This window comes from Giraffa tippelskirchi, chromosome 5 (assembly GCF_054371585.1).
Source record: "Giraffa tippelskirchi isolate mGirTip1 chromosome 5, T2T-mGirTip1v1.2.pri, whole genome shotgun sequence".
In the NCBI taxonomy this organism is placed as follows: domain Eukaryota; kingdom Metazoa; phylum Chordata; class Mammalia; order Artiodactyla; family Giraffidae; genus Giraffa; species Giraffa tippelskirchi.
Window position 1 is genome coordinate 193,513,612 of NC_137279.1, and position 25,768 is coordinate 193,539,379.

At 60.0% G+C, this 25,768-nt stretch overlaps 1 protein-coding gene across 8 annotated transcripts in view; it reads right to left on the reverse strand.

Annotated features, from left to right (window-relative positions):
- Nucleotides 1–25,768, reverse strand: part of PASK (PAS domain containing serine/threonine kinase) — a 34,966-nt gene that overhangs the window by 1,954 nt on the left and 7,244 nt on the right. For 5 of the 8 annotated variants that reach the window (XM_081490541.1, XM_081490536.1, XM_081490538.1 and 2 more), the window contains 15 exons: nt 25,014–25,270; nt 23,360–23,592; nt 22,626–22,796; nt 21,475–21,615; nt 20,764–20,898; nt 18,502–18,762; nt 17,318–17,471; nt 14,953–15,076; nt 11,967–13,264; nt 10,599–10,780; nt 10,044–10,211; nt 7,989–8,114; nt 7,766–7,900; nt 3,226–3,425; nt 1,084–1,217 (listed from right to left, as the gene is read on the reverse strand). In XM_081490541.1, the coding sequence (XP_081346667.1) occupies nt 1,084–1,217; nt 3,226–3,425; nt 7,766–7,900; nt 7,989–8,114; nt 10,044–10,211; nt 10,599–10,780; nt 11,967–13,264; nt 14,953–15,076; nt 17,318–17,471; nt 18,502–18,762; nt 20,764–20,898; nt 21,475–21,615; nt 22,626–22,796; nt 23,360–23,592; nt 25,014–25,209 (3,658 nt within the window). In that variant the 5' untranslated portion in view covers nt 25,210–25,270. The remainder of the gene's footprint in view (nt 1–1,083; nt 1,218–3,225; nt 3,426–7,765; nt 7,901–7,988; nt 8,115–10,043; nt 10,212–10,598; nt 10,781–11,966; nt 13,265–14,952; nt 15,077–17,317; nt 17,472–18,501; nt 18,763–20,763; nt 20,899–21,474; nt 21,616–22,625; nt 22,797–23,359; nt 23,593–25,013; nt 25,271–25,768) is intronic. The other 3 variants (XM_081490537.1, XM_081490543.1, XM_081490542.1) reach the window with 1 other exon arrangement.

A 25,768-nucleotide genomic window follows, 5' to 3' on the forward strand; every position in this document is an offset into this window, starting at 1 on the left:
GCAGCCGCCCCCCCAGCCCCAGGGTGGAACAGCCCCGGAAGATGCATCAGCCCCCCAGAGTGAGCAGCCCCCCAACCCCCCCCCCCAGGGTGGAGCAGCATCCCCACCAGCCCCAGGGTGGGGCAGCCCTGGACGGTGCAGCAGCAGGCTGCAAGAGCCCTGCCAATGATGGGAATCCAGAACATGTTAGGAAAGCTCTACAATTCTTCCAGGCCACTCTAGACTGAACTGTGCCCCTGCAGATTCCCAGTGTGATGATAGCAGGAAGTGGGGCCTTCGGGAGGTGAAGAGGGTCAGATGAGGTCGTGCGCCACCTCCCCCCCACAGCATCAGCGCCCTTATCAGCAGGGGCACCAGAGGGCCTGCTCTCGCCTGCCTCTGCCACGTGCAGACACAGGAAGAGGCAGCTGTCTACCAGCCGGAATCTGCCAGCACCCTGACCTCAGGATCTCTGCCTCCAGACTGTGAGAAATAAACGTCGGTGCTTTAAACCCCGGTCTGTGATGTGCAGCCCGAGCGGACTGAGACTCGGGCCTCCACCCTGAGCGAAGAACCCAGGTACAGACTTGACATCTAAGGGCGCCCATCACCTCACCACCTGTGATGATGAATGATTACTCTGGGATCGTATGTCGTGACTGGGAGACCTCAGAACCCTGGAGCTGGTCTGGCTCCCTGGAGCTCCTCCAGGCGTGGGTCTGAGGGGCCCATCCTGGCCCGCTGGCCAGGGGTTGGCACTGCAGATGCAAGCCGCCCTTGTAGCTCTGAGGGGAGCTAGTTCACAGGAGCTCCAGGTGGGACAGAACCCTGGTTCCACACGAGTGGCTGGGGGGGTCAAGTCCATCCTCCCCCTCCCCACGGCCATGCTCAGAGGCTGCTAATGTGTGTCCCTCAGAAGAGAGCCCCTCCGGTCCAAACTTCCCTAAGATCAGTCATGACATCAAAGTCACATCCACATTGCCCTTGCGTTCCGATCAGAGTCTGAGAGGAACAGGAGAGCGCGAGCCGCTGTGGCCATGTGGGTGACACCATGCCCGGCTCTAAGACGGGAGCTGGCCCAGGACGTCCGCCCGGCGAGCTCACCTTCCGACACCAGGTACGGGGGGTTTATCGCGGCCTCCATGGTCTCTTCCAGCTCACAGAAGGGGTTCTCCTCGAAGATCAGCGTGTACAGTGTGACCCCCATGGACCACATCTCCAGCTCCGGCCCCCGGTACCTGCCGGAGGAAGAGGGGACACTCGGGGCGCTGGGCCAGCCCCACACGAGAGCCAGGACCCCGCATGTCACCCAAGAGCAGCTCCCAGCGAGACGCACCACACTCCTCGACCACGTCCACCCCCCGCCAGGCACCCGCCACCCACTGCGGATAAGACAACGAGCAAAGGCCCAGCAGCTGAGACGGCGTCAGCAGGCGGCAAAGCACCGTGCCCCCCAGGGGGCTTCCTGGAGGAGGACGAGGGAAAACGTGGGAGTGCAGGGGGCGCGCGGGCCCCAGGGCCTGGGGAGCCATGGCAGCTTCAGGGCGGGGCGGCCGGCCCTTCAGAGAAGACCTGGAGGATGCCCGAGGTGAGAGCGGCACAGGCGAGCCTCTGTAAGGAGGAAGCAAGGCCACAGCAGCGGGAGGGAGGAGATGGCGGTGGGGGGGAGTCCAGGCAGCCGCCAGCTGGAGGAGCGGGCCTCAGGGGACGGCGCCCCGGGGTGCTCTTCATTCTCTTCTGCAGTACAAACCCCCTCCTCCCAGCTACTGTTTCTGGGCTCTGAGAGGCCGGCGCTCTGCCAGCCGTTTACATGGTTCAGCCCCACAGCAAACCAGCAGGATAAATGCCACCTTTGTTCTATACAGAAGAGGCCAGGCCCCGTGCTACCCAGCGTGCTTGGTCCCTCAGGTCTGCAGCTGTGGGTGGGTGTGGGGGGCAGTCTGGGCCCCAGAGACCTGGGGAGCAGCTGTGTTCATCAGACAGGAGTGTAGACACGGCGGCTGAGGGATCCTGGTGAGCAGAGGCCCAGGACAGAGCCCTCTGCCTTCCAGGGGCCACAGACAGCCGGGGACACCAGGAGGCAGGAACCAGTGGGCAGGGGGGCCAGGAGGCAATCATGAGGACAGACCTCAGGGAAGTGAGAGGAGAGAAAATGCCAGAACAAGAAAATCAGACTTCAGTAGAAAGAGGTTTCAAGGATTCTGGGGGCTGAGGAGAAAAACCCAGTAGAGTGGAGCAGGGGTCAGCACAGCCGCCGTAAAGCGCCAGTGACTCATATAGGCTGGGGCCACTAATCCTCTCCGCCACGGCTGCACAAAAGCAGCCAGACACCACGTGACGCACAGGCGTGGCCCCAACAGGACTGTCCTTACGGCAGCAGTGGGGGCCGATCTTCCACCCGGGGGCGGAGGAATGTGGACACGAGAGGGAGGCCGCGTGCAGACCCCGTGGAGAAGGTCCTGATGCTCTAACCGCCAGCCCGCCTGGGAGATGCGTCAGAGCCACGCATCTCCAGGGGACGTGTTAAAGAGGCACAGAGGAACACCCGCAGTCGGATCTGCCTGGAGCTCAGCTCACACGTGTAAGACCAGTTCCATCGCATATGGACAAGACAGAAATCCACATATTCGTGGCGGAAACACTGAGCACCGTTTCCAGGTGAGCCCCACAACCCCTGCGCTTCGTCTCGTCCTTCCCTCTCCTAAGCTCCCTGAGACCGCGCCCTGCCCTGGCCAGGCCCCCGGCCCACGCCTACAGGACCTGCTTCTCATCTCAGCAGGAGCAGGGGGCTCACCCGTGCTCAGCTGGTGCAGAGGGGAGCCGGTCGGGGACGGTGCTGCCAGCAGCTCCGGGTGCGCGCCAGCATGGGCCCTCTGCATCAGTGCTTCACGCCCCACGCGGCCAGCCCGACCGTGCATCACTGGACTAGACTGCTAGTGCTGGCATCAAACTAAACAACCAACTAAAAATATTCTCTTCATTCCTTTGAAGAGTCCCAAATTTGGGGAGTCTTTATCTTAAGTTTTGATTATATTGAACTCCAAACATAAAAGGTGAGAAGACAGTCTAACGAACCCCTGTACCCAGCACCTGGCTTCCCTTGACTGAGCTTCCTTTTCCTGCCCACTGACTTCCCAAAGCATACTTTATGACTCAGCGCCCTCATCACACAGAGGCACAGCCTGAAGCCGCTTCCCTCTGCTAACGCGGAAGGTGTGAGCACAGGCTGCCTGCTGGGACACCTACGGGTTCCCCATGAGGACCTCGGGCGCGCAGTACTCGATCGTCCCGCAGAAGGTGTAGAAGAGCTTGCCCCGCTCCAGGTAGGCAGCCGAGCCAAAGTCAATGAGCTTGATGGTGAAGTCCTCGGCGATGACTATGTTCTCGTCCTTGATGTCCCGGTGGAGGATGCTCTCGGAGCGCAGATACACCACCGCCGACACCAGCTGGAATCAGGGGCCGTGGTCGTTGGTTAAAAGGTGACTCAAGGAGAACATGCATTTTAATTCAGGATTAACAAGAGAAAAACATAAAACAACAACGAAGAAAAAACCTTCTCTAACTGATAACCAGCTGGTGGCGGGTCAGACTCTGGACGCCACTGAGCCGGAGGAGAGCTCCATGCAGCGCCTGCGCCTGCGGAGGCAGCACACTCACGCCCACAAGGCAGCACACAGACCTTTAACCTCATCATCATTATTGTCATTGTTGTGAAAGGACACTTAACACAAGGCCTCAGAGAGAGAAAGAAAGTGAAGTTGCTCAGTCATGTCCGACTCTTTGTGACCCCATGAACTGTAGCCCGCCAGGCTCCTCCATCCCTGGGATTCTCCAAGCAAGTATACTGGAGTGGGTTGCCATGCCCTCCTCCAGGAGATCTTCCCGATCCAGGAATTGAACCCAGTTCTCCCACGTTGCAGGCACTCTTTACCGTCTGAGCCACCAGGCCTGCCCCTCGGCAAATCCCCAGGACACCAGGAAGCACCGTCAGCTAGAGGGACCGCTCGCGGCAGCTCTCAGGACCCACTCACCTGTGTGCCCTTCCAGGGACGCCCCAGATAAACACACAGTTTCTAAGGTCTCGGTCTGTGTGCCAGATGGTCACTCCCGGCAGGTTCACTCGCCCCACGACAGGCAGAACAACTGTCTCAGGAGGAAAGACAGACGGCAGCAGAAGCTGCAGGACGCGTGGTGGGCGCTTGAATGAGTGTGGGCTGGGTTGTGTGGGTAGTGGCCCAGGAGAAGGCCTGCATCCCACAGAGGGGCAGTGATTTCCCCAGAGCTCATCGGGCAACTCAAGCAGGGCTGGGAGCAGAAGCCCAGTCTCCAGGCTGCGACTTCCAGGCTCCAGCAGCTTCTCAAAGAGCAGCGCAGAGTGAGCCGTGCTTTCCCCAATGCATGCAGCTTTCCAGCGGTGCGGCCTCAGAGGAACTCCCCGGGAAACGGGCCAAGCGCATCAGTCTCCACTGTCTGCACCGCCAGAGGGTAGTTACTAGGATGTACTGCTGCCTGCGTACACTGCATGTGCAGTGAGGGAGATCAACAGCAGCAGCATCTCAGTGAAGTTTCAGTAAAATTAGTAAGACTTCTGACCCCACTCATAACTTGGACACCAGCCGTACCAATCAGCACAGTAATTTCATGGACATAGTCAGTCATTCAGATCATTAGAGACAATTTTACATTTACAAATGAATATCTTTGAGTCAGAAGCAACAATTAATGGCAGACAAACTGAGCTAACTAATTAAATAAATGAAGAGGGCTTCTCCGATGGCCCACCAGGTAAAGAACCCGCCTGCAATGCAGGAGACACAGGTTCAGTCTCAGGGTTGGAAAGATCCCCTGGAGGAAATGGCAACCCACTCCAGTATTCTTGCCTGAAAAATGGACAGAGGAGCCTGGTGGGCTACAGTCCAATAGGTCGCAAAGACTAAGCATGAGCAAAAGTAAGAGCTCTGCTGGTTGGCCAGAATGAACAGATGAGCGTGTATGTACACACACATACACGCAGACGTGTGCATGCTGTACACCTGTGTACAGACGACATGTCTGCATGTGCAGCTGTAACACTGCACAGATGTGCACACACACGGATGTCTATACTTACACATTCCCATACACACACACTCACACGTGTATATACATACATTGACACACACACATGCACACGTACGTATCAGGCTCCAGGCGGGAAGCAGAAACCACACGTCGCTCTGAAGATGGATGACTTCTTCGAGGGTTATTAACTACAAACGGTAACGGGCCGGAGCGGGATGAGAGGCCGCTCACCACAGCCGAGAGCCGTGCGCCGCGCAGGCCGCGACGCGCACACACGATGCCACCATCCTGTAGAGCCGAGCCCGTAGCTGCACATGACGCTCACTGTGCAGTGACTTACGAAAGGGCCGTGGAGACTTACTGCAGAAGTTAAAAAGCATCGGACCCCAGAGCCACGGGCATCAGCAGTCAGGCAGCAGCTGTGGATAAGTGACGCCACACGTCCTCTCACACGGAAACCTGTTTGCCATGAAGACTGCGGAAACAAACCTTCACCAACAGGTAAAGGAGATGCCTGTATAACCCTCCAGAGGAGGAAGACGGGGAGAGGTGGCATTCTTTGGGCAGAACTGTGATGACTGAAACTTACAAGTAGGTGCCTCAGACATTTAATTTCAGAAATCCAGTAACTTCTGGGAGGTCACAGCTTTGGGGAAGAAATATCAGTTCATGGAAGCTGTTATCAGAAACCAAGTCAGCTCCAGGAAGCCAAGAACACGCCTGTGAACTGGTCACATCCCCCTGGCATCCCTCCACCTTTGCCAGGTAACAAGGAACCGTCTGGAATGAGACTCCCCCATTTCCCAAACTGAAGAACTGTTGTCTCCCCCACCCACCCCAACATCCAACTTCTCTTTCACAGGACACCTTTCTACTTAGCTGGTTACTCTCCCTTTCCAAAAAATAACAAACAGACTAAGATCAACACACGGACAGACACGAAAGAAACCAAGACAAATATTCACTGTAAACCGAGATGGCCAGAACCACAATCTTTGCAGATTAGTTAACTGGATCAGTCAGTTCAGTTCAGTTTAGTCACTCAGTCATGTCCGACTCTTTGTGACCCCATGGACTGCAGCACACCAGGCCTCCCTGTCCATCACCAACTCCCAGAGTTTACTCAAACTCTGGAGTCAGTGATGTTCATGGAGTCAGTGATGCCATCCAACCATCTCATCCTCTGTCGTCCCCTTGTCCTCCTGCCCTCAATCTTTCCCAGCATCAGAGCCTTTTCCAGTGAGTCAGCTCTTCACACCAGGTGGCCAAAGTTTTGGAGTTTCAGCTTCAACATCAGTCCTACCAATGAATATTCAGGCCTGATTTCCTTTAGGATGGACTGGTCGGATCTCCTTGCTGTCCAAGGGACTCGCAAGAGTCTTCTCCAACACCACAGTTCAAAAGCATCAATTCTTTGGCACTCAGCTTTCTTTATAGTCCAACTCTCATATCCATACATGACTCCTGGAAAAACCATAGCCTTGACTAGACGGACCTTTGCTGGCAAAGTAATGTCTCTGCTTTTTAATATGCTGTCTAGGTTGGTCATAGCTTTTCTTCCAAGGAGCAAGCGTCTTTTAATTTCATGGCTGCAATCACCATCTGCAGTGATTTTGGAGCCCAAAAAAATAAAGTCTGCCACTGTTTCCACTGTTTCCCCAGCTATTTCCCATGAAGTGATGGGACCAGATGCCATGATCTTAGTTTTCTGAATGTTGAGCTTTAAGCCAACTTTTTCACTCTCCTCTTTCACTTTCATCTAGAGGCTCTTTAGTTTTTCTTCGCTTTCTGCCATAAGGGTGGTGTCATCTGCATATCTGAGGTTATTGATACTTCTCCTGGCAATCTTGATTCCAGCTTATGCTTCTTCCAGCCCAGCGTTTCTCATGATGTACTCTGCATATAAGTTAAATAAGCAGGGTGACAATATACAGCCTTGACGTACTCCTTTTCCTATTGGGAACCAGTCTGTTGTTCCATGTCCAGTTTGAACTGTTGCTTCCTGACCTGCATACAGGTTTCTCAAGAGGCAGGTCAGATGGTCTGGTATTCCCATCTATTTCAGAATTTTCCACAGTTTATTGTGATCCACACAGCCAAAGGCTTTGGAAGAGTCAATAAAGCAGAAATAGATGTTTTTCTGGAACTGTCTTGCCTTTTTGATGATCTGGCGGATGTTGGCAATTTGATCTCTGGTTCTTCTGCCTTTTCTAAAACCAGCTTGAACATCTGGAAGCTCACAGTTCACGTATTGCTGAAGCCTGGCTTGGAGAACTGGACAGCTGCGTCTATTCAGCACGTCCCGTGCACCTGACTTGGGCATGCTGCACGAGGGCCTCGGCCTCTGGTTTGGCCCCAGCAATCCTGTGAGACGCTGGCACGAGTGAGGTCCACGTACAAATGAGCAGGGTCTCCCCGTGGTGGACAAGGATTCAGATCAGATGCACAGGCTGAAAGCCCAATCTGGGGGCTTTGCTGGTTCCTCTTTGAGGTTGGGTGGGTATCATTTGGATATAAACACATTTTAATTTTCATCCCAGATCCCCGGTCACCCCAGGGTGACGCCTGGCCTCACTCTTCCTCCCCAACCTCAGCCTTTCTACTTCAACAGTAGAATTCTCTTTTTGAAACATGTGTAGTGCTCAGTAACATCCTCAAACCGGAGGCCGGGTCCAGCATCACTGACTCTGGAGTCCTGGGCCCAGGCGGCCGGGCCTGCTCTCACCTGTCGGAAGATGTAGCTTGCCAGGGGCTCGTCGAGGCTGGGATGGCGGTCAATGAACGCAAAGAGGTCCAGGCCGGAGCCGTGCTTCTCCATCACCAGCTGAAAGAAGCCTTGGTTCTCAAACACGTCCAGCACCTGGAGAGAGAGAGACAAGCTGGGTCCAGCCCTGCCGGGACACCTCCAGGGCAGCGCACTCGGGCGCAGACGTGAGACAGCACCCCACCTTGATGATGTTGGCGTGCTCCACCTTGCACAGGATGGCGATCTCTAAAGTGACCTTCCCAAGCTTGGGGTCCTCAATCCAACAGTCCTCCAAAACCTTCTCCTTCTTAATAAACTTCACCACCACCTATGAGGGAGACGGGGGGTGTCACTGCAGCCCTTCCCACTGGCCCCCCGGCAGCTGTGGAGCCTTCACCTCCACCCTAACCCCCACCTCCAGGCCCACAAATCCTGGGACGTGAAAGAAGAAACCTAATAACAACCGCCCAACGTGAGGGGGCCAGGAGCAAGTCAGCAGCCAGCCGGAAGTCCCAAGTGGACCTGCCCAAGCTGCACAGCGGGAGGGTGCGGGTGATGGGGGAACTGGGCGGGGCTGACGGCAAGGCCGGCCCTGGAGGTCTTGGAGCGGGTGCTCCCCAGACACCCCACGTCACCCCGATTTCTCAACCGAGGACTGGACGGCCTGGCCAAGAAAATGGAACAAGAGGCCTGAGAACTGGGAGAAAATGAACAAAGCTGTCATTCGTGTTGGTTTTGAGAACTAATGAGAGAGCCCACAGGACGGGCGGACACAAAATAAATACACGGAAAAAATGGTGTGGCACAGCCACAAAAAGAGGAAAAGGAAGCCCACGGTGCCCACCGGATTGCTGATCCAGACCAAGAATGAGATGACCTCCCTCAGATAAATAAAGATGGCAAGAGGAACTTAAGACGAGTCAGCCAAGAAGCACGTGATGCCCAGAGCAGTGTGTTTAAACCTCTAGGAGGTGTGAGCACACTCAGAAAACTCCACACTGCACAGCACTCAGTATAAGTCACAGCTTAGAAACACACACTCAATCCAAGAAGCTAGAAAGATAGCAAAGTTTACAGAAAAAACCAGAAAAGCAACATAAAGAAAACAAACACTTGATGAAAAACTTGAGCAATTCTCCAGCAAGTCTGGCAAAGAGGAGAGGGCGTGCACGCGAGTGTGAGGCGAGCGGGGCAGCTCTCGCCAGGAACACCTGCAGACGTGACGTCACAGCACCAGCCACCACCAGTGTCCCCAGCTCCGCAGGCCCCACATGACTGACGTGAAACAGGAGCTAACACTCACCTACACATGAATATAAATGAGAAAATCCCAGATACAAGTGCTAGCAAGCCAGGGGGCTTGCCTGGTGTCCTGGGGCCAAGACTCTGCACTCTCAACGCAGGGGGCCCAGGTTTGATCCCTGGTCAGGGGGTCAGATACCACATACTGTGACTAAAAGATCCCACACGCTGCAAGTAAGATCCAGAGCAGCCAAAGAAATAAATATAAATATTAAATAATATACATCAGCAAGCCCAGTTCAGCAACACACTAAAAAAATGTTATCAGGCAACTAAGGATTGAGTCTACAGATAAAAGTTGATTGATTACTCATATATTAATAAAAGAAATAAGAACATGACCATTGCAATAGATACTGAAAAGTCATTTGACCTAAGTCAACATTTATTCCTTAAATTAAAAAAAAAAGTGAACTGAAAATAACATGAAATAGCCTCAAACAAAAGGTATCCATCAAGAAACGAAAGGAGTCACTGGAGTGGGCGGAGGACCGCCAGGCGGCTGGGCGGCATACCTGCTATTCCTCACGGCTCTGCAGGTCCGAGTCAAGGTGGCAGCAGGAAGGGAAAGAAGGCGATGAGACGTAAATAATAGAGAAGGGGCACAGTCATCAGTGCCAGCAGAGGAAGAAACCAAAGAGATTGACTGAAAAATCACTAAAACCAACACGTCTTTGACACAGACTCCCCTGCTGTCCAGCCAAGCACACAGCTGTGGCAGATTCCAGAAGTGACGAGAAACCACCGTGGAGACAGGCCCCACACGGGCCCTCCCAGGATGCAGGGGCCAGGCCCGGGGTACCCGGGCAGCCAGGGGCTTTGCAGGGACAGGCAGCATGATCACCAAATGCCCCGGCAACCCCAGATCCACCCACGATGGGACCGGGAGGGAGGGTGTGAGGTGCATCAGAGCCACCCCCAGCACCCAGACCCCCACCCCTCAGGAGCCCAATACCTCCTTATTCGCTTCCTTGTCCACTGCCGTCCACACGAAGCCGAAGGCCCCGCTGCCGATCGGACTGAGCGTGCTGTACTTAAGGGAGTAGGCCCCCTCACAGGCCGCCAGCCCCTCCGGCTCCACGGCCTTGGGGGGCTCCTCAAACCAGGGTTTGGTTCCGAGCACCTGCAACCACAAAGGCAAGTCTGAGGGACCACGCACAACACGCTGAAGGAGGGGCAGCAGAGGTGGCCGTGGCCCCCGGCCCGCAGCGGGCGGGGACGGCGGCACCCACTGCCCCTCCCACGCCTCAGGCCTTGGGGTCCCCAGCCCAAGACCTGCTCTCCAAAGGGCACGCCCAGGGCCTCAACATGCCAGTCCAAACTGGCGCTCACCCAGGCCCCACCGTACACACGGAGCACACGCAGACTTGAAAGCCCACGTGTGGCTCGCGCCTCACCCAGGATGTCAGACGACAGTGTGGGGAGCCACACAGAGCCTCTCCCGGCCCGGAGGACACGGGCTGCTGACAGGAGGCAGGGCGGACAGCAGGCACCGCCCGCAGACACCCACCTCCCCGACGCTGGCCGCGGACAGCTCGCTGGTGGAGTGGGCAGAGCTGGGCAGGCTGGCCAGCAGCAGGCGGGCGCGCCGGGCCGAGTCCAGGCGGCTGTGTGGCAGGTCCTTCACCAGCCAGCAGCAGAAGAGGGTGGCCGGGCCCTGGAGCTCCACGCGCCTCACTTCAAACTGTACACCTGAGGAGGGCGGTGAGACCAGACACCCCGCTGAGCCCCACAGGCTCCACGCAGGGCAACAGTGCGGGGCAGGGGCCCCCGCGCCTGCAGAAGGGCACGGCTGAGGCTGGTGGCTGCATCACCTCCCCGGCGCGGGGCAGGAGCTGGCACGTCCCCCAGGGCAGCCGGAGGCCAGGGGACTCAGGAGAGACCCGCCACCAGCCACCAACACAGATGAGCCTGAAGAAGCTGCCCCAGCGCCCTCCAGAGTCTGCCTGGGGAGCCACGCACACAGATGCCACCCAGCTGTACACCGTGCACCACGGCACCCCACCGGGGCACGTGTGTGTGCTGGCCCACTCGCCGGTACGCCGTGCGCACCACGGCACCCCACCGGGGCACAGGTGTCTGTTGACACAGCCTCCTGGGGACACAGCAAAGCAAATGTGGCTATCTTCTTCCTGGCAGGGGGTTTACAGGTTATTTTCTTCTTTTTAGTCTTTTATTTCTAGTATTTCTGCAAATAACATATATTACTTGGGAAACTTTTTTAAGGTTAGGAAAAAAGCCCTGTAGTCACCACTAGGAAATTGGCAATGAGGAAAACATCTGGCTGAAATACAGCACTGCTGGAAAATTAGGAAAATATAAAAAGGGACAAGCTAAAGGGCTGACCGCCACCCCCCAGAGTGGAGGTTCCAAGAAGTGCAGCCTCCTTGTACACGGAGCACACGCAGACTTGAAATCCCACATGCGGCTCGAACCTCACCCAGAATGTCAGGCAGTGTGAATAGCCACACAGAGCCTCTCCCCACCCCGGAGGACACAGTGCTGACGGGAGGGCCGGCTCAGGCCTCACCCAGACCTGGCTGTCCCTGAACCCCGACAGCCTGTGGAGATCCAAGCCCCACCTCCCCCTCCTGGTGGGACTGCCGAGGCCGGGGCTCTGAGACCCCATCCCCTGCTGCACCGCACAGAGCGGCCGGGACCCCGGGCTGCCCCTGCCAGCACACGTACTTGTAGTCCTAACTTTCAAGATGTAAACTATAACTTCAGGTTCTTTTCTTAATATAATTCATCATTTCTGCTACACTACTGCGGAGGTGAAGCCCCCCGAGACACCAGGATGAGGAGGCCCCCCCATGGAGCCCACTCTCGGGGCAGCAGGGGACCAGGCCCCCCACCCACCCCACCCACCCACACATACTCAGCTGCGAGCCGTCCCGGTGGTAGCAGCTCCCCACGAAGGTGCCCTCCTGGATCTCCGGCTGCAGGTCGGCTGCCCTGAGGGGTGCAAGGCCGGGGCCCTCGGCTCTCACGGGCGTGGAGGTGACCTGGAGGCTCCGCCCGGGCACCTCCAATGGGCACTCGTCCTCAGCGCCGGCTCCCGGCACGGGGGGGCCGCAGCTCGGGCTGTCGCGGCCATTCGCATCCTGGTGCTCGGAGGACACCAGACAGGTCTGGGACAGCTCTGGCCCCTCCAGGCCCAGGCAGCTCTCGTGGAAGTGCCGACCCCCACCCAGATCAAGGCAGGTGCCAGTCAGCAGCAGCAGCTCCCGGTCGTCCAGCATGTCTGACCGCTGCCTGTGCAGGGCGCCCACATCCACGTCAGAGCCCACCAGTGAAGGCGAGGACGTGCCCCCGAGTTCAGACGTGGCGCACGAACAGCTGGAAGAAGTTCGGTCTGTCCAGTCCCTGTAAACAAGCTCCTTGAGGTTCCAGGAAAACGAATTCTCGCCAGCCTCCGGGGCCTCCACAGCCTCCAGGGCACTGGGCAGGTCTGTGGCCAGGGCGTAGCAGGCCGAGGAGCTGCCCGAGCGGCCGCCCCATGGGTCTGTGGCTCTCGACTCTGACGAGGACGCAGGGGCAGAGGGCGGAGGCTGCCCGGTCAGGACCAGCTTGGCGTAGGAGACACCCCAAGGCCTCGCGAGGCTCGAGGCGGACAGCTGCTCCTTTATCAAGCACGTGTGCAGCTCCTCTCTCTCCTCCCGCGCCCCCAGCCAGGGCTCGTCCAAAGGCGGCATCGACAACAAGAGCTGCAGTGTCCCCGGGGGGCTGGGGGCCGAGCGCGGGCTTCCCGGCAGCACGCTCCGCTCCCCCTGGGGGCCCTGCCTGGCCCGTCGACTCTCGGTGTGGGGCGCGGCCGTGGCAGCGTCAGTGCCCTGGTTTGAATCACTGGCGCTGCTCCGCCCCGCCTGCGCCTCCTGACACAGGCCACGCGTCTCGTCCCCAGCACTCCTGTCTGCACTGGGGGCGGCAGCTTCGGAGTCTTCCTGGGGAGCAGACGGTTTCGTGCCCACCAGGTCAGATCGACTCCCCCCCTGAAGGCCCCGTCTGAGGCTCTCCGCTGTCGCCGGCTGCTCTTGTTCGGAGACGGAGCACTGCTGGCCCTTGAGTGACGATGAGGAGCTGCGGGCGGATGGGCCTCCCTCGGACACGTCTCGCGGGCGCTCGGGCGGTGACCGGTCCCACGCTGGCTGGCTTCCTCCTGGGATGCTGTCCCCCCTGCAGATTGTGACGCAGGACGACAGTCACTTAGGAGCCACAGGAGAGATCAGATGGACTCCCCCTCCACCAGAGACAAGCACAAAGCGATTACCACCATAAACAGGACAGGAGAGAAGATGAACTTTTACAACAAAGGTAAAAAACGAAACACCAAGTCACGTGTTCTGCAGGCAAATCCACACGTAGCAGTGACTCACCCAGGTGGTCTGAGTGCTAGGACCCTGTGCTCAAGGCTGCAGTCCCCACGCTCACCATGCAGGGAGCGGCCCCGAGGGCGGTCAGGCTCCCCGCACCGTGCGGAGGGAGGTATGAGGAAAAAAGGGGAGGAACCATGATGGCTATAAATACCACCAGATCCAGAGCGCAGAGCGGGAGGGTGAGAGGAGTCGGGGCTGGAAGGGCTGGGCGTGGGGTGCTGGGAGCCAGAGCACAGAGCCCCCAGCATGCTGGGGACGGGGGACCACAGAGGAAGAGGCCGACTGCGGAGCCGCGGACAGGGGCCCAGCCCGGCCACTAACACCCACGCGGAATAGTGCTGGGCGCCGCCCCGGGTCAGCCCAGGCCGGACAGCAGCCCCGAGGTCAACAGAGGGTAGCCATGCCCGGCCTGGCCGGGGGACAGGCGTGCGGCGATGGGTAAACGTTCCAGCCCCGCTCGAGGACCGCCCGCAGGGGAGGCAGCTGTGAGCGGGGTTCCGAGGACCCGCAGGGCTTTCCAGGGGAACCGAGGCGCGAGGGGCCCTCCCCTCCTCACCCCATGCGTGTGAGTGCTCGGACTGACGGGGTCACGCTGCTCCAACCACCGAAGCGAAGCCGGAAGCCAGGGGTGGACGCAAACGACCGGGGCTGCGTCCGCCAGCCATGGTGCCGCGTGAGGGGCGGGCTTGCTCCAGGGATGCATGGCACCTCCAGCACGTGCACACGTTTAGGAGGGCATGTCCAAGCACGCATGTCTGTGTAGCAAGGCTCACACTCCAGGGCATGGGGAGGTGGTCTGGAAGGAGCTCACGGCGGGGAGAGTTGGGGCAGTTTTGCTGTTCACCATTATTCTTCAGTACTTAAACACAGACATTCACGTAGTACGTGTTTAAAACATCATTTCAAGAAAACTGGAAAACCATGTGGTGTCAGTAAGTCTCACACAATGGCGAGCAAAAGCAGCCAGAGACAAGGAAGTGCATCCGGTCAAGTTCAGGACAGGCACTGCTGACCTGTGTCCTGACCCCAGGGCAGCGAGGGACGCCGAGCGGAGCGGGAGCAGCCCCTGCCGGGGGGGGAGGCCCACCGAGGTTGGTGCGTTACTGTACACTCAGTCTCAAAGTGATTTTTCAAAGTGAGAAACTGGTTGAAAACGCACCAAAACGCTCCACACGACAGGACTGTGATAACTGAACAAGTGGACGTGTCTCTTCTACTTTCCTAAGTTTTCCAAACTGAGCCCTTCTCCTCTAAATGGAATACTGTGCTATTTAAAAACGCACAGCAAACAGAGTCAAGAGATTTTCGAAACGAGGAAGTTATGTTGGGACCAGTTCCCTGGAGCCTGCCTAAACGCTTCCTTACCTGTAAAACAGGCCGGCGACGCGGCAGCAGCACAGCCATCCAGGGCACCGGTGTCACCCCTGTCACCACGTCCCGCGCCCTCCCCGTCCCCGCGTGCACCTGGCCCTCCCTTGGAGGACTTACCCCGGAGTGCGCGGTGCCGGCGGGGAGGGGGGTAGGGAGCCCCTGCTGTCCGTGCGGACCGGTGCTGGGGGGGGTGTGCCCTGGCTCTCCGCTGACTTTGGGGTCTCGGTGTCCACCTCTGGATCTGGCAAAAAAGAGTGTTTCCCACTCGCCGGGGCATCCCGCTGAAAACCACCTCCGGTCCGCTGAGCAGGCGCCTGACCTGACCTCAGAAATGCTGCCAGGCCCATGTCCACGGCGCAGCCCTGGGCCCCTCACTGCTGACAGCCCCCAGGAGCTCTGCTCTCTGACTCCGGGGGAGAACCAGAGGCCTGCGGCCTAAGCCTGCTCCTCCCTCGGGGCCTCCGGCCTCCCCGCCATGCCCGCCCTGCTCCTTCGGCCTGGGGACCGAGAAGGCACAGCTTCCCCTGCTCTGTGTTCCTCTGGAGCCGCGGGTGTCTTCTCCACCTCACGGCTCTGCGTGCATCACCTGGCTCTGCCCACACTCCAGAGGCCAGATACAGTGCCTGCCTACAGCAGGGCCAGGACACCACAGTCACCGGGTGGCAGGGGCGCGACTGTCCATGCTACGCAGCGGTCTGCACGGGGAGGCTCTCAGGAAGAGTCCGGCCCCCACTGGTCAGGAGCGGCAGACTGGCATCGCGAGTAAGCGTGCGATGCCCACAGGTCCACCCTGGAGACCATGGGGGCAGAGCTCCTGTGCCGCCGCCCACCCATTTCCTACAAAGAACATGAATTACACACACACTGGAAGAACTTAGATTCTGGAAGAAGAGGAAAGGGAATATATCAGTGACAGAGAAAAAAAAACCTTGAAAAAAGGAGTCTTCGCAGATAGAAAAACCCAGATACAAAGAAGGAAACCCCATGTTAAGAAAAGGGGTCATTCAAAGAGAGTCAGTAGCCTGACAAAGCATCTTTTAAAAATTGAACACCAGGGACATCCCTGGTGTCCAGTGGTGAAGAATCTGCACTTCCAACGCAGGGGACGTGGGTTTGATCCCCGGTCAGGGAACGAGATCCACATGACACAGACCAACTAAAGCCACACACCACAACTACTGAGCTTGCACACGCTGAGGCCCATGTGGCACAAGAAGGGAGACCGTGCACCACACAGAGATCCCGCACGACACGGGAAACACCCCAAACACTGCAACCAAGGCCCGACGCATGCCGTCTGACAGCACGCACGTCCGTCAGACGCCACGCAATCACGTCTAAGGCCCAACACACACCATCTGACAGTGAGCACGCACGTCCGTCAGACGCCACGCAGTCACATTTCCCCTCAGTGACTGTAGTAAATCCACTGGTGCTTCCTCCAAGTCTTTCCACAGACTCACCCTCTGGTGGCAGCACCCGTGGGCACAGACCCAGGAGGGCCTCCAAGGAGACACCGGGGCTGCCCCATCGAGCCTCCTGGAGGGCGGTGAGCCCCCCGGAGGCTGCCGGAGCCTGCGCTGGGCCCCTGCTTCCCGGGGCTCCACCTCCAGAGAACAGAGAGGGGTCCGTGCAGCGGGAGCCCCGCTCTGCACCCCTCACACGGTGCTACAGTGTTACAGTGTGGACTCGGGGCTTGTACTGGAATCATCTCAAATTTTGAGTTAAAAGCACTAGAAGACTTCCCTGGTGGCTCAGTGTAAAGAATCCGTCTGCCAGTGCAAGAGATGCAGATTCTGTCCCTGGTCTGGGAAGAGCCCCCGTGCCGTGGGGCAGTGAGGCCCGTGCCCCACCACTACTGAGCCGGGGCTCTAGATCCTGCGAGCCGCAGCCAGGAGTCACGAGCCACAGCTGCTGGAGCCCACGCACCCTAGAGCCGGCGCTCCCCAACAGAAGCCACTGCAGTGAGAAGCCCTCGCACCTCAACTACAGAAGGGCTTCCTCCGCTCTCCACAGCTAGAGAAAAGCCTGCACAGCAACAAAGACCCTGCACAGCTAAAAATAAGTAAGTAAATTAGGGAAAAGAACACTGGAAATAGACAAAACTAAAGAAATCCCACGAGACTGCCGACTCAGGGATGGATCTGACATCAGTCCCGCCTTCAGCTACTTACGTAAAGCTACATCACTTACTCGCACAACAAGACTTCCAACTAGCTACGGCGCCGGACGCAGGCACACGTGACTCACTTGGGCATCTCTGGCCCTGCGCTCTGCGCCAACACAGCTGTGAGCCCCACACAAGCGTCCCATCCCCTGGAACGTGGAAGGCCCACAAGACACAGAGAAGAAACCAAACCCACAATACTGGGTCCCCATGACACCACCGCCCCCCGTCACACCCACGCCCACCCCCAGCTCCAGCCCCTCTCCTGTTGGGGGGGGGGGTGGTGGCCAGGGAGGAGGAGGGGGCCAGCCTCACCCTGGGCTGTGCCGGCAGGCTCGTCCCCAGTGCTGACCCCAGGCCCACTCTGGCTGCCAGCGTCCAGGCAGCTGGCCAGGTCCCGCAGAGGTAAGGAGCTGTCGTAGGCAAGGTCCATGTGGTGGTAGAAACCAGGAATCAGGAAGGTGATGTTCTAGGAAACAAACGATGCTTCAGAACTAGGCGAGACCCCGCCCGGGCAGAGAGGGACGAGGACCTGAGCAGGCTCTGGACGAGGTCCGGAAAGACCCCGGGTCAAGCTCCTTTCGGCAGGTCCGCGCACCCCCGATGCCCACCATAGAAAGCGTTAACTAGTTTCTCTTTCCCTTCACAAACCCTAACAAGCCTGCGTTCACGTACTCCCTGCAAAGACTCGGTGCCCCCACGTTCCTGCGGGAAGCCTTCATCCAGAAATTACTCCAACTGTGTAATCGTTAACTTGAACTGTTTCACTTAATTCAAACTAGTATTTCTCTTACGGAACAGAGAAGCCCCTCTTTTCAGGCTCTGGTTAAAGCTCTGGCTGGCTGGCTGGTGTGCAGTGCTGGCCCCAGCGAGGGTGGCGAGAGGGGATGGCTGCCCGTGGGCACTGAGGTGCTCAGTGGAAGGTGTGGGGAGCCCAGGCCAGCACCCACCTCAAGAGCCGAGCCAGCCAGGCGTGGGGCCAGGGGCAGGGGCTGCTCAGATGTCGAGCGACACACCACACAGCAGCCTCGCCCTCTGGCACGAACCGCCCCCTCAACCAAGAGGGGCCCACGCCCCGCCCCAGAAGCCCTGGAGGACCACTGAGACCACCAGGGACGGCCCCTCTCGGTGGCCTGAGATGCTCGCCTGCCCGCAGAGCCCAGCCCAGTCCAAGAAAGAGGTTACAGAGACGCCTCCCCCGAGCCGACCAGCCACAGCCCCTGGATGGTTGGAGGAGGCGTGGAGGCTGTGACACCACCCTCCAGGAACTCAGACCAGACCTCGCGTGGGACAGGCTTTTGGGGAGAGCCCCTTCCCTCTCCCGGGGGGCACCTGGCACGCGAGGCCTCTGCCAGAAGTCCGGACAAATGGGCACCAGCGGGGCGTGGGGCCAAGGCAGAGGTCCTGCTCTCTGGGCCCAAGTCCCCAGGGAAGCCGGCCGCTGCACAGAAGGCACGGCGCACAGGCCTGTGGGGGTCAAGCCCGGCCCCCCGGCCCACCTTGCCCAGGAGCTCAGCCTTTCCGTAACCAAACAGCATGAGGGCAAAGCTGTGGTTGATGCCGTAGATGGTCCCGTCCGGCAGGAGCGTGACGAGCCCGCTGAGGGTGGAGAACGCCCAGACGGACGCGGAGTAGCCCCCACCGGGGGCCACCGTGCCGTCTGCAGCGTCCTCGCTGCCGGGCCGGGACTTCAGCTTCAGGCTCAGAGGGAAGGTGGCACCATCCCTGGCTCTTCCGACGGACCGCTGAATCTTGAGATTCTGAAAAAGACACGCCACTGAGCCCGCTGCGGCACCCCCAGCGGCCCAAGCTGAGAAGCTCTGCTGCTCGGCAGGCACCCCTGGGACACCCACCGTCCACCTTGCTCTTCCTGCCTCATCTCCCCACCGTGCCCCCGACCCCCCCGCCCTAGGCAAGGCAGAGCCCTGACCAAGAGCTGTGGCCAGGCCAGGACCCAAGCCAGCACGGCCGCGCCCCACTCCAGAACAGCCCACAGGTGGTGCACACAGGGGTCGTCAAACCACGCGCCAGAACCGGCCTGGCCCCTCTCCCAACCCCGCAGGAAGCGAGTCCCTGCCCGCTCCCCACCTGGACCACGAGGCCCCCAGCACCCGCCTCTGCAGCCAGAGGGCAGGGGCTTCCCAGACTGCTGGCCTCTGAGTGGTTTGTCCATCTCCACTCTGCCTGCACAGCTCCCCCATCATCCACACGACCAAGTCCTCCATCATATTTCTCTGCTTTAAATACTCAGAACCTGTCCGCTCTCCCAAGCAAATCCCCCAAGAGCAGCGTCTAACAGGCTTTCCAGGTCAGCTCCTTTCTGCTCTCGAGACGGCCGGTCCCCAGGCCTGTGTCCACCCCTCGCCCAGTGCTGCCTGCCTCCTTTTTAAGGGTTCCCCCGCAAGATCTGCAGAGGCCCGAGACCCGAACATGGGGGAGCTCCCATGTTCCCACTAATGCCCTGCACCGTGACCGGGGGCGGAACTCAAGACCTCAGGCTCCCCCTGGTAAGACCCCGGGCCCCAGTGAGCCCTGAGGAAAGAGGGGCACAGCCTCTTTTGCTGCAGAGGTGACAGGTGGATCCAGCATGCAGCTGCTGGGAGTGTGCCTGCACATGCCTTTTGGTGCACACATGCGCGTGCGCGCGTGCTTCCTGGCACACACAAACACACGTCTCCTGGCATGCACACCTCCCCTGGATGCGTGCCTGGGGTGGGGCAGAAGTGTGCTTATGTTCAGAGTTAAGCAAGGGCTTCCCAGGCAGCACTAGGGGTAAAGAACCCGCCTGCCAATGCAAGAGACAGAAGAGACATGGGTTCGATCCCTGGGTCGAAAAGACCCCCTGGAGGAGTGCATGGCAACCCACTCCAGTATTCCTGCCTGGAGAATCCCATGGACAGAGGAACCTGGCGGCTACCGTCCACAGAGTGGCGAAGAGTAGGACATGACTGAAGCAACTGAGCATGTCCAAAAGGACTTAGGCCAGCATGCCACAGTTAAGCATAAGCAACCAGTCCCCTACAGTGGCTGCACCAACTGAGTCCCACAGCTTTGGGCTTCAGGAGGTCCACTGTCATGGGACAGAGTAAAGGGCACAGAGAGAGTAAAGTGCGGGAGGGGAGGCTTCCAGTCAAGCTGGAGGGACTGAAACTAGCACCCCACTGCCCAGGAGGGCCAGGCTCTCAGCCTGAAGCCAAAGGAGAGCCAGGGAGAGCCCACGACGTCCTGGAAGGGTCTCTCTCCTGTAGCAGCAGAGCCGAGCTTACCCCAGGTTGAGCACCCCTGACCGTCTGGCCCTGCAGGTCACTGATGATGACGTCAGGTGAGTCCCGGCAGTGCAATCACTGTGTGAAGGCCACGCGCTAGTTGTGAAACAGGGCCCCTGGGAACTGGGGCGGTCCAGCTGAGAAGAGAACCCCCAGCCCGAACCCCCACTGCCCCCCAGAGCTGCCGAGCGACCGCCGCCACTTGACCCGCAGTCCTGACTTGGGCAGGAGACAACACCCGCCAGTCACTCCTGCTCCTCGCAGCCCCCAGACCTCTCAGGAGAGAGGCCCCAACAGGAGCTCCAGGAAGGGGACCAGGGGCAGGGGCGGCCAGTCGGGGCGCTGCAGAGGCTCTGAGTGCAGACACTCCTGCTGTCAGGTCACGGAGCTGGGTCTAAGAACTCGACTGACACTAGACAGTCAGACCCCAGCGGCCACAGGGCCCAGCCTCGGTCAGCCAGCGCCGGTGGCCAGGGTCCTGCCCTGAGGACCTACCGTGGGGACGGGCTCGCCAGGAGGAGGGAGCTGCAGGGAAGGGATGAGGTCTGCGATGCGCTGCCCAGCCACCTCCTCCACCGACGCGAAGCCGTGCAGGTGTGCGAAGAGGCCGTCACAGGACGCCACGGTGCCCTAGGGGGAAAGGCCGCTGTTAAGCCTTGTGGTCCAAGTCTCCTGCGCTTCAGCTTTAAACCTCACTGAAGCTCCGTGCCTTCCAGCTGAAGGCACGTCTGTGGGTGCTCCCCCCGCCCCACCCTCAGAAGTGCAGGGCCAAAGGGAGCTGCCCTCAGAACGCCGGCTCCCGCCCCCTGCCAGACGTTCCCAAACGCGTGTTCCCCCAGGCACCTGCAGAAGCCCAGCTCATGCTGGAGGCTCACAAACCACACACACAACCGCCACACCCACGCCGGCCTTGAGTGCGGTCAGCGTGTCAGCCACCACCTGGGGGGCACACGTATGACTCTATCCAAGCGTCAAACCATCCTGTGGGGGGCCGGGTTCATATCCCAAGTGTACAGGTGAGGGAACACAGGCCAGGGAGGCCGGATGCCCTGCCCAAGTGCAGTTACCAGGAGGGCAGCCGGGCGCACCCTCCAGGCCCCAGGCCCTCTTCCTGCCCGAAGGCCCTGGGGGACACCAGGTGCTGACACGCCGGGGGCGCCCCGAGTGGTAAAGCGACACGCAGCTGGGAACCCAAACGTGACTCACGTCGCTCTGGACCACCACCCAGGCCGAGACCCGCCCCACGGGCTCCAGCACGACCACGCAGCCGAGTCTGCTCTCCTGCTTCACCCTCTTCATCCACACGGAGACCGGGATCCTCTCCCCGCTGCGGCCCACAACGTCCACCTAGGGCACAGACGGGCTCAGAGCGGCCTGAGCCCAGCAAGCGGGTGCACCTGCCCGCTGCTTGCCCGCCTCACGTACAGAAATTAATCAAAGCACAACCAAGCCTTCCGATGCCCAACTGTATGGTCTCTGTTGCTGCTGCTGCTGCTGCTAAGTCGCGTCAGTCGTGTCCGACTCTGTGTGACCCCATAGGCGGCAGCCCACCAGGCTCCCCCGTCCCTGGGATTCTCCAGGCAAGAACACTGGAGTGGGTTGCCATTTCCTTCTCCAATGCATGAAAGTGAAAAGTGAAAGTGAAGTCGCCCAGTCATGTCCGACTCTTAGCGACCTCATGGACTGCAGCCTATCAGGCTCCTCTGTCCATGGGATTTTCCAGGCAAGAGGACTGGAGTGGGGTGCCATTGCCTTCTCTGGTACGGTCTCTAGTGAGTGATATATCAAAAGAGTAAGTGTTCCCATGCTCCGCTTCACAGTAATAAATAAAGCAAGGGAAACGTGGTGGCCAGATTTCTTAAAGAAAAGACACCCACACAGGCTGAATGTTTGCATTTCCTTGTAGGCAGTCGTCCCGTGGATGGGTAGTTTTCTGGGTGTACGTGCTGCTATCTAACTTGTTTCAGGACCTGAGGCTCAGGGCCCAGCATTTAACACGCAGGTCAGCCTGTCAACGTCCAACCTGGACACACACACGGGGAAGCCCAAAGCTCCAGGGAGCCCTCGTAGCCGTGCCAGCCCCCAACACGACCAGACAGGTGGGCATGGAGACAGAGATGGGAGAAAACTGAACTGCCAGCTCCCCAGAGCCTGGCGCGGGCCCTGCAGGCTCGCCACGCAGGTCGCGCCTCCCTCCTCGTCAAGGAGCACCAGAAAGGCGCTAGGCCACGGGCCGCAGCATCTCCACTCTGACGTGGCCTCCTCCACACCCACCCCCTTCCCAGCCGCTCCCTATGCCAGGGCCCAGGGCGGGACGGCCGACCGTGAGCGCCGGTAGCCCAGAGGCCCGCGCTCACCACGGTGCCGAACGCGACGGCGGCGTGGCCGTCGGCCTCCATGTGCTCCTCGCTGAGGGCCTGTACCACGTCGGGCTCCGGCTTCAGGAAGAACTGCGTGAGCTTCTGGCCAATGAGGTCATGGCTGCTGTAGCCCAGAAGCCGGCAGGCTCTGTCGTTGGCCACCAGGATCTGAGGTCACAGAGAGGAGGGCACCGTGTCACCAGCAGCTCCTCCACCCACTGGGACAGCTGAAGGGAAGGCAGCGCAGGCCTGGCCTCCCCGCCCCGCCGTCGGCAACTCACAGAAGAGCCCCCGCGGCTCCTCCACCCAGAGAAACGGAAACGGCCAGCGGCCAGTGCAGCAGGCAGCTCGGAGACGGGACCCACGCTGGCCTCACCCACCACAACGGGCGCGGTGCTGAGGACCCGCCCCACGCCCACCCACCTAAAAGCCTCCGCCCTGTGCACATACACACGCATCCTGCAAACGCATTTGCTTTAAATCCTGGCTATCCACGCTCGGCAAGTAAGTTCACATGATGCACTACCCCCTCGCCTTGAGTCTCTACATTGATGGGAGGACTCGATTTGTCCAGACAGATCCATACTGAGGTCTCCAAAGTCATCGCTCTCGCCACCACAGAGGTAGACCCAGCCGTTCTTCTAACTGCACCGAAACACTCGAGTGTCTGAGGCAGTAAGGTGAAGCCGCAGACCCCAAGCGCACGGCTGGTCATACACTGAAGCACATACCTCTGTGGTCTTGGCGTCCACGGTGAAGACGGCCTTGTTGGGGTTGCACACAGGGGCTGGGAGCAGAGGCGTGGACCACCCTGAGGACAAGCCCCGCAGCAGGGAGCAGCAGGACGTGCTGCCCAGGGACCCCGAAAGGCCCGCCTGCCCGGGCGTGGCCGAGCAGTGCCGCTTGCTTGTGCAGATGCTCTGGGCGGCCAGTGACGAGAGGCAGTAGGAGCTCCACTTCTCCTCTGGAAAGCAAAGGGACGCTTTAGATCCCACACGGCCCCCGCCTTGAGCTCCTGCAAGAGCACCCAGCATTGCCGGACACTAGGACATGCATCCCAACACCCCCCAGGGTCCTCTGAGACCCCCACAGAGCAGCACGAACGCTGAGCTCCCCACTGTCCCCACTGCCCTCCCGGGCCCCCCCCCCCGCAGGGTCATTCACCATCACCCCGGAAATTCTGCTGCCAGCAGCGGGCCCTTCTCAGGCCTCGCCCCAGCCCTCAGCAGCGCTGCACCAGGAGGGCCGCGCCCCTCCTCCCGAACCACCTGCCCTCACAGGGCACCTTCCTCTACACCGCTCACCTCTCACCCCTTTGGGACCTGGAACCTCACCGTCCCACCCCGCACTGGTGGCTGTAAACACACTTCACTAGACAGGTGCTGATGGCCCCGCTTACACCCGCGGCCGAGCCAGGGCTCCGGCTCCCCCTGCCCCAGCTCAGCGTACGCCAACTCCATCTTCCAGCGGCTCAAAAACCAAAGAACCAAACCTGACTCTTCCCCCTCCCCTCTGGGCCCCTCAGAGAGGACGCCAGTGCCTCTCAGTCCGCAGGCCCACCCCGACCCTCCCCTGAGGCTGCAACCTGCCCGGCCACCTGCCCGGGGCCTCCTCTTCCTGGGCAGCCCGCCCCAAGGTCCCCGCCCCCGGGCCTCAGGACCAACATGGGGACACCCATCTGCTTCCGCCCCCTCCCCTCCCTGGGTGGCACCCCTAGATGGAGCCCTGGCTCCCGACGGGGTGGCCTGCCTGCCTCACAGACCCATAAGGGCAGCTCCACAGCAACCGCCCCGATCGCACCCAGCCCCCCCAGGTCCTCCTCTGCTTTCCCCACCTCCCTACCCCCCAGCCCACTCCTCCAGCTCCAGCCAGCTCCCACCTGCTGCCTCCCAGGGGGCCCCTCCAACAAGGAGCTGCCCTGGCAGAGCGGCACCCTCCCCCTGGCTGGATCTTGGCCCCGCAGGCCTTCGGGTCATGGCCCCAGGCCTCGCCGCTGCCTTGGGGAGGCTGGCCGCCTGCGGGCCCATCTAAGCCGCCTGCATCTGGAGGAGAACAGGACTCTGGGCGCGCTCAGTCAGCACGTGTTGAGCCCAGTGAACAAAACTCAGTCTGGCTCCCGGCAGCCCACCCACCTGGCCGGGCACCTCACACACCGCGGACTAAGGAACAACGTCCTGCCCTGCACGACCCTGAGCTGCAAGCCGACCCCAGCCCCGCCTGGACGGGGAGAGTGTCCCGTCTGCTCAGGAGGCACAGCAGGACCAACGCAGCAGAAACACAGGCCCCCCCCCCGTTCCTGTCAGAGCAGAGTCAGCAAGCGAGGAAGCCGGCATGGCCACCCGTCCTGCACAGGCGCCGCCAGGCCGGCGGGGCGCGGCTGCTTACCTGACAGCGCCACCCGGCTCTGGCACAGCTTCGACAGCCCGCTCCTCCTGCTCGCGTGTCTGTGGGCTGAGGACCAGGACTTGCCGGGCTCCAAGGCGGCAGGCGTGGCGGGGCCCTCTGGGGGCACTGGTAGGGAGGGGCTCCTGCCAGGGCCCCGGTGGTCCTCCGCGGAGGCCGTTGAACCCCCTTCCTCCATGAGGAGCTGGCGAGCCAGCGGGACCGCTGTGCACCGGAACACGAAGGAGACTGACGAGCGTCTGCCAGGCAAGGACAAAGGCAGCTTAGCCAGCTCATTCTTCAGCTCAGGCCCAAAGAGCAGTCCTGGGTCAGAACCTACGATGCGAGGACCGTCGGAGCAAAGAGGAAGGGGTGGGAAAGAGAGAAGGGCAGAGGGGGACCGAGCAGAGCGGGCAGGAGGCAGGAAGGACGCTGCAGTACAGACCCACGGGCGGGGGCCCAGCTGCGGGCCTCCAGGGCCAGGGCGCCACGCCCCTAGAGCCTGCACCCCACTTCTGCATTACCGTCTGGGCGTGCAGAACCAAGGGCTGGCAGCCAGAGTTACAGGAAACAGAGACTGCTCCCGGACCTTGTGCACAGACGCTCACACGCTCTGAACTCCAGCACGGAGGCAGTGGTCCCAGAGGGGCCTGGGCCGGACCATCTATGGGTCCCAGAGAGCCTCCTGGAGAAGCAGGTGGCAGCAGGGCTTCCCCTGGGGGCTGGGATGCTAGCTGCACTCACTTCTGTGATCTTGA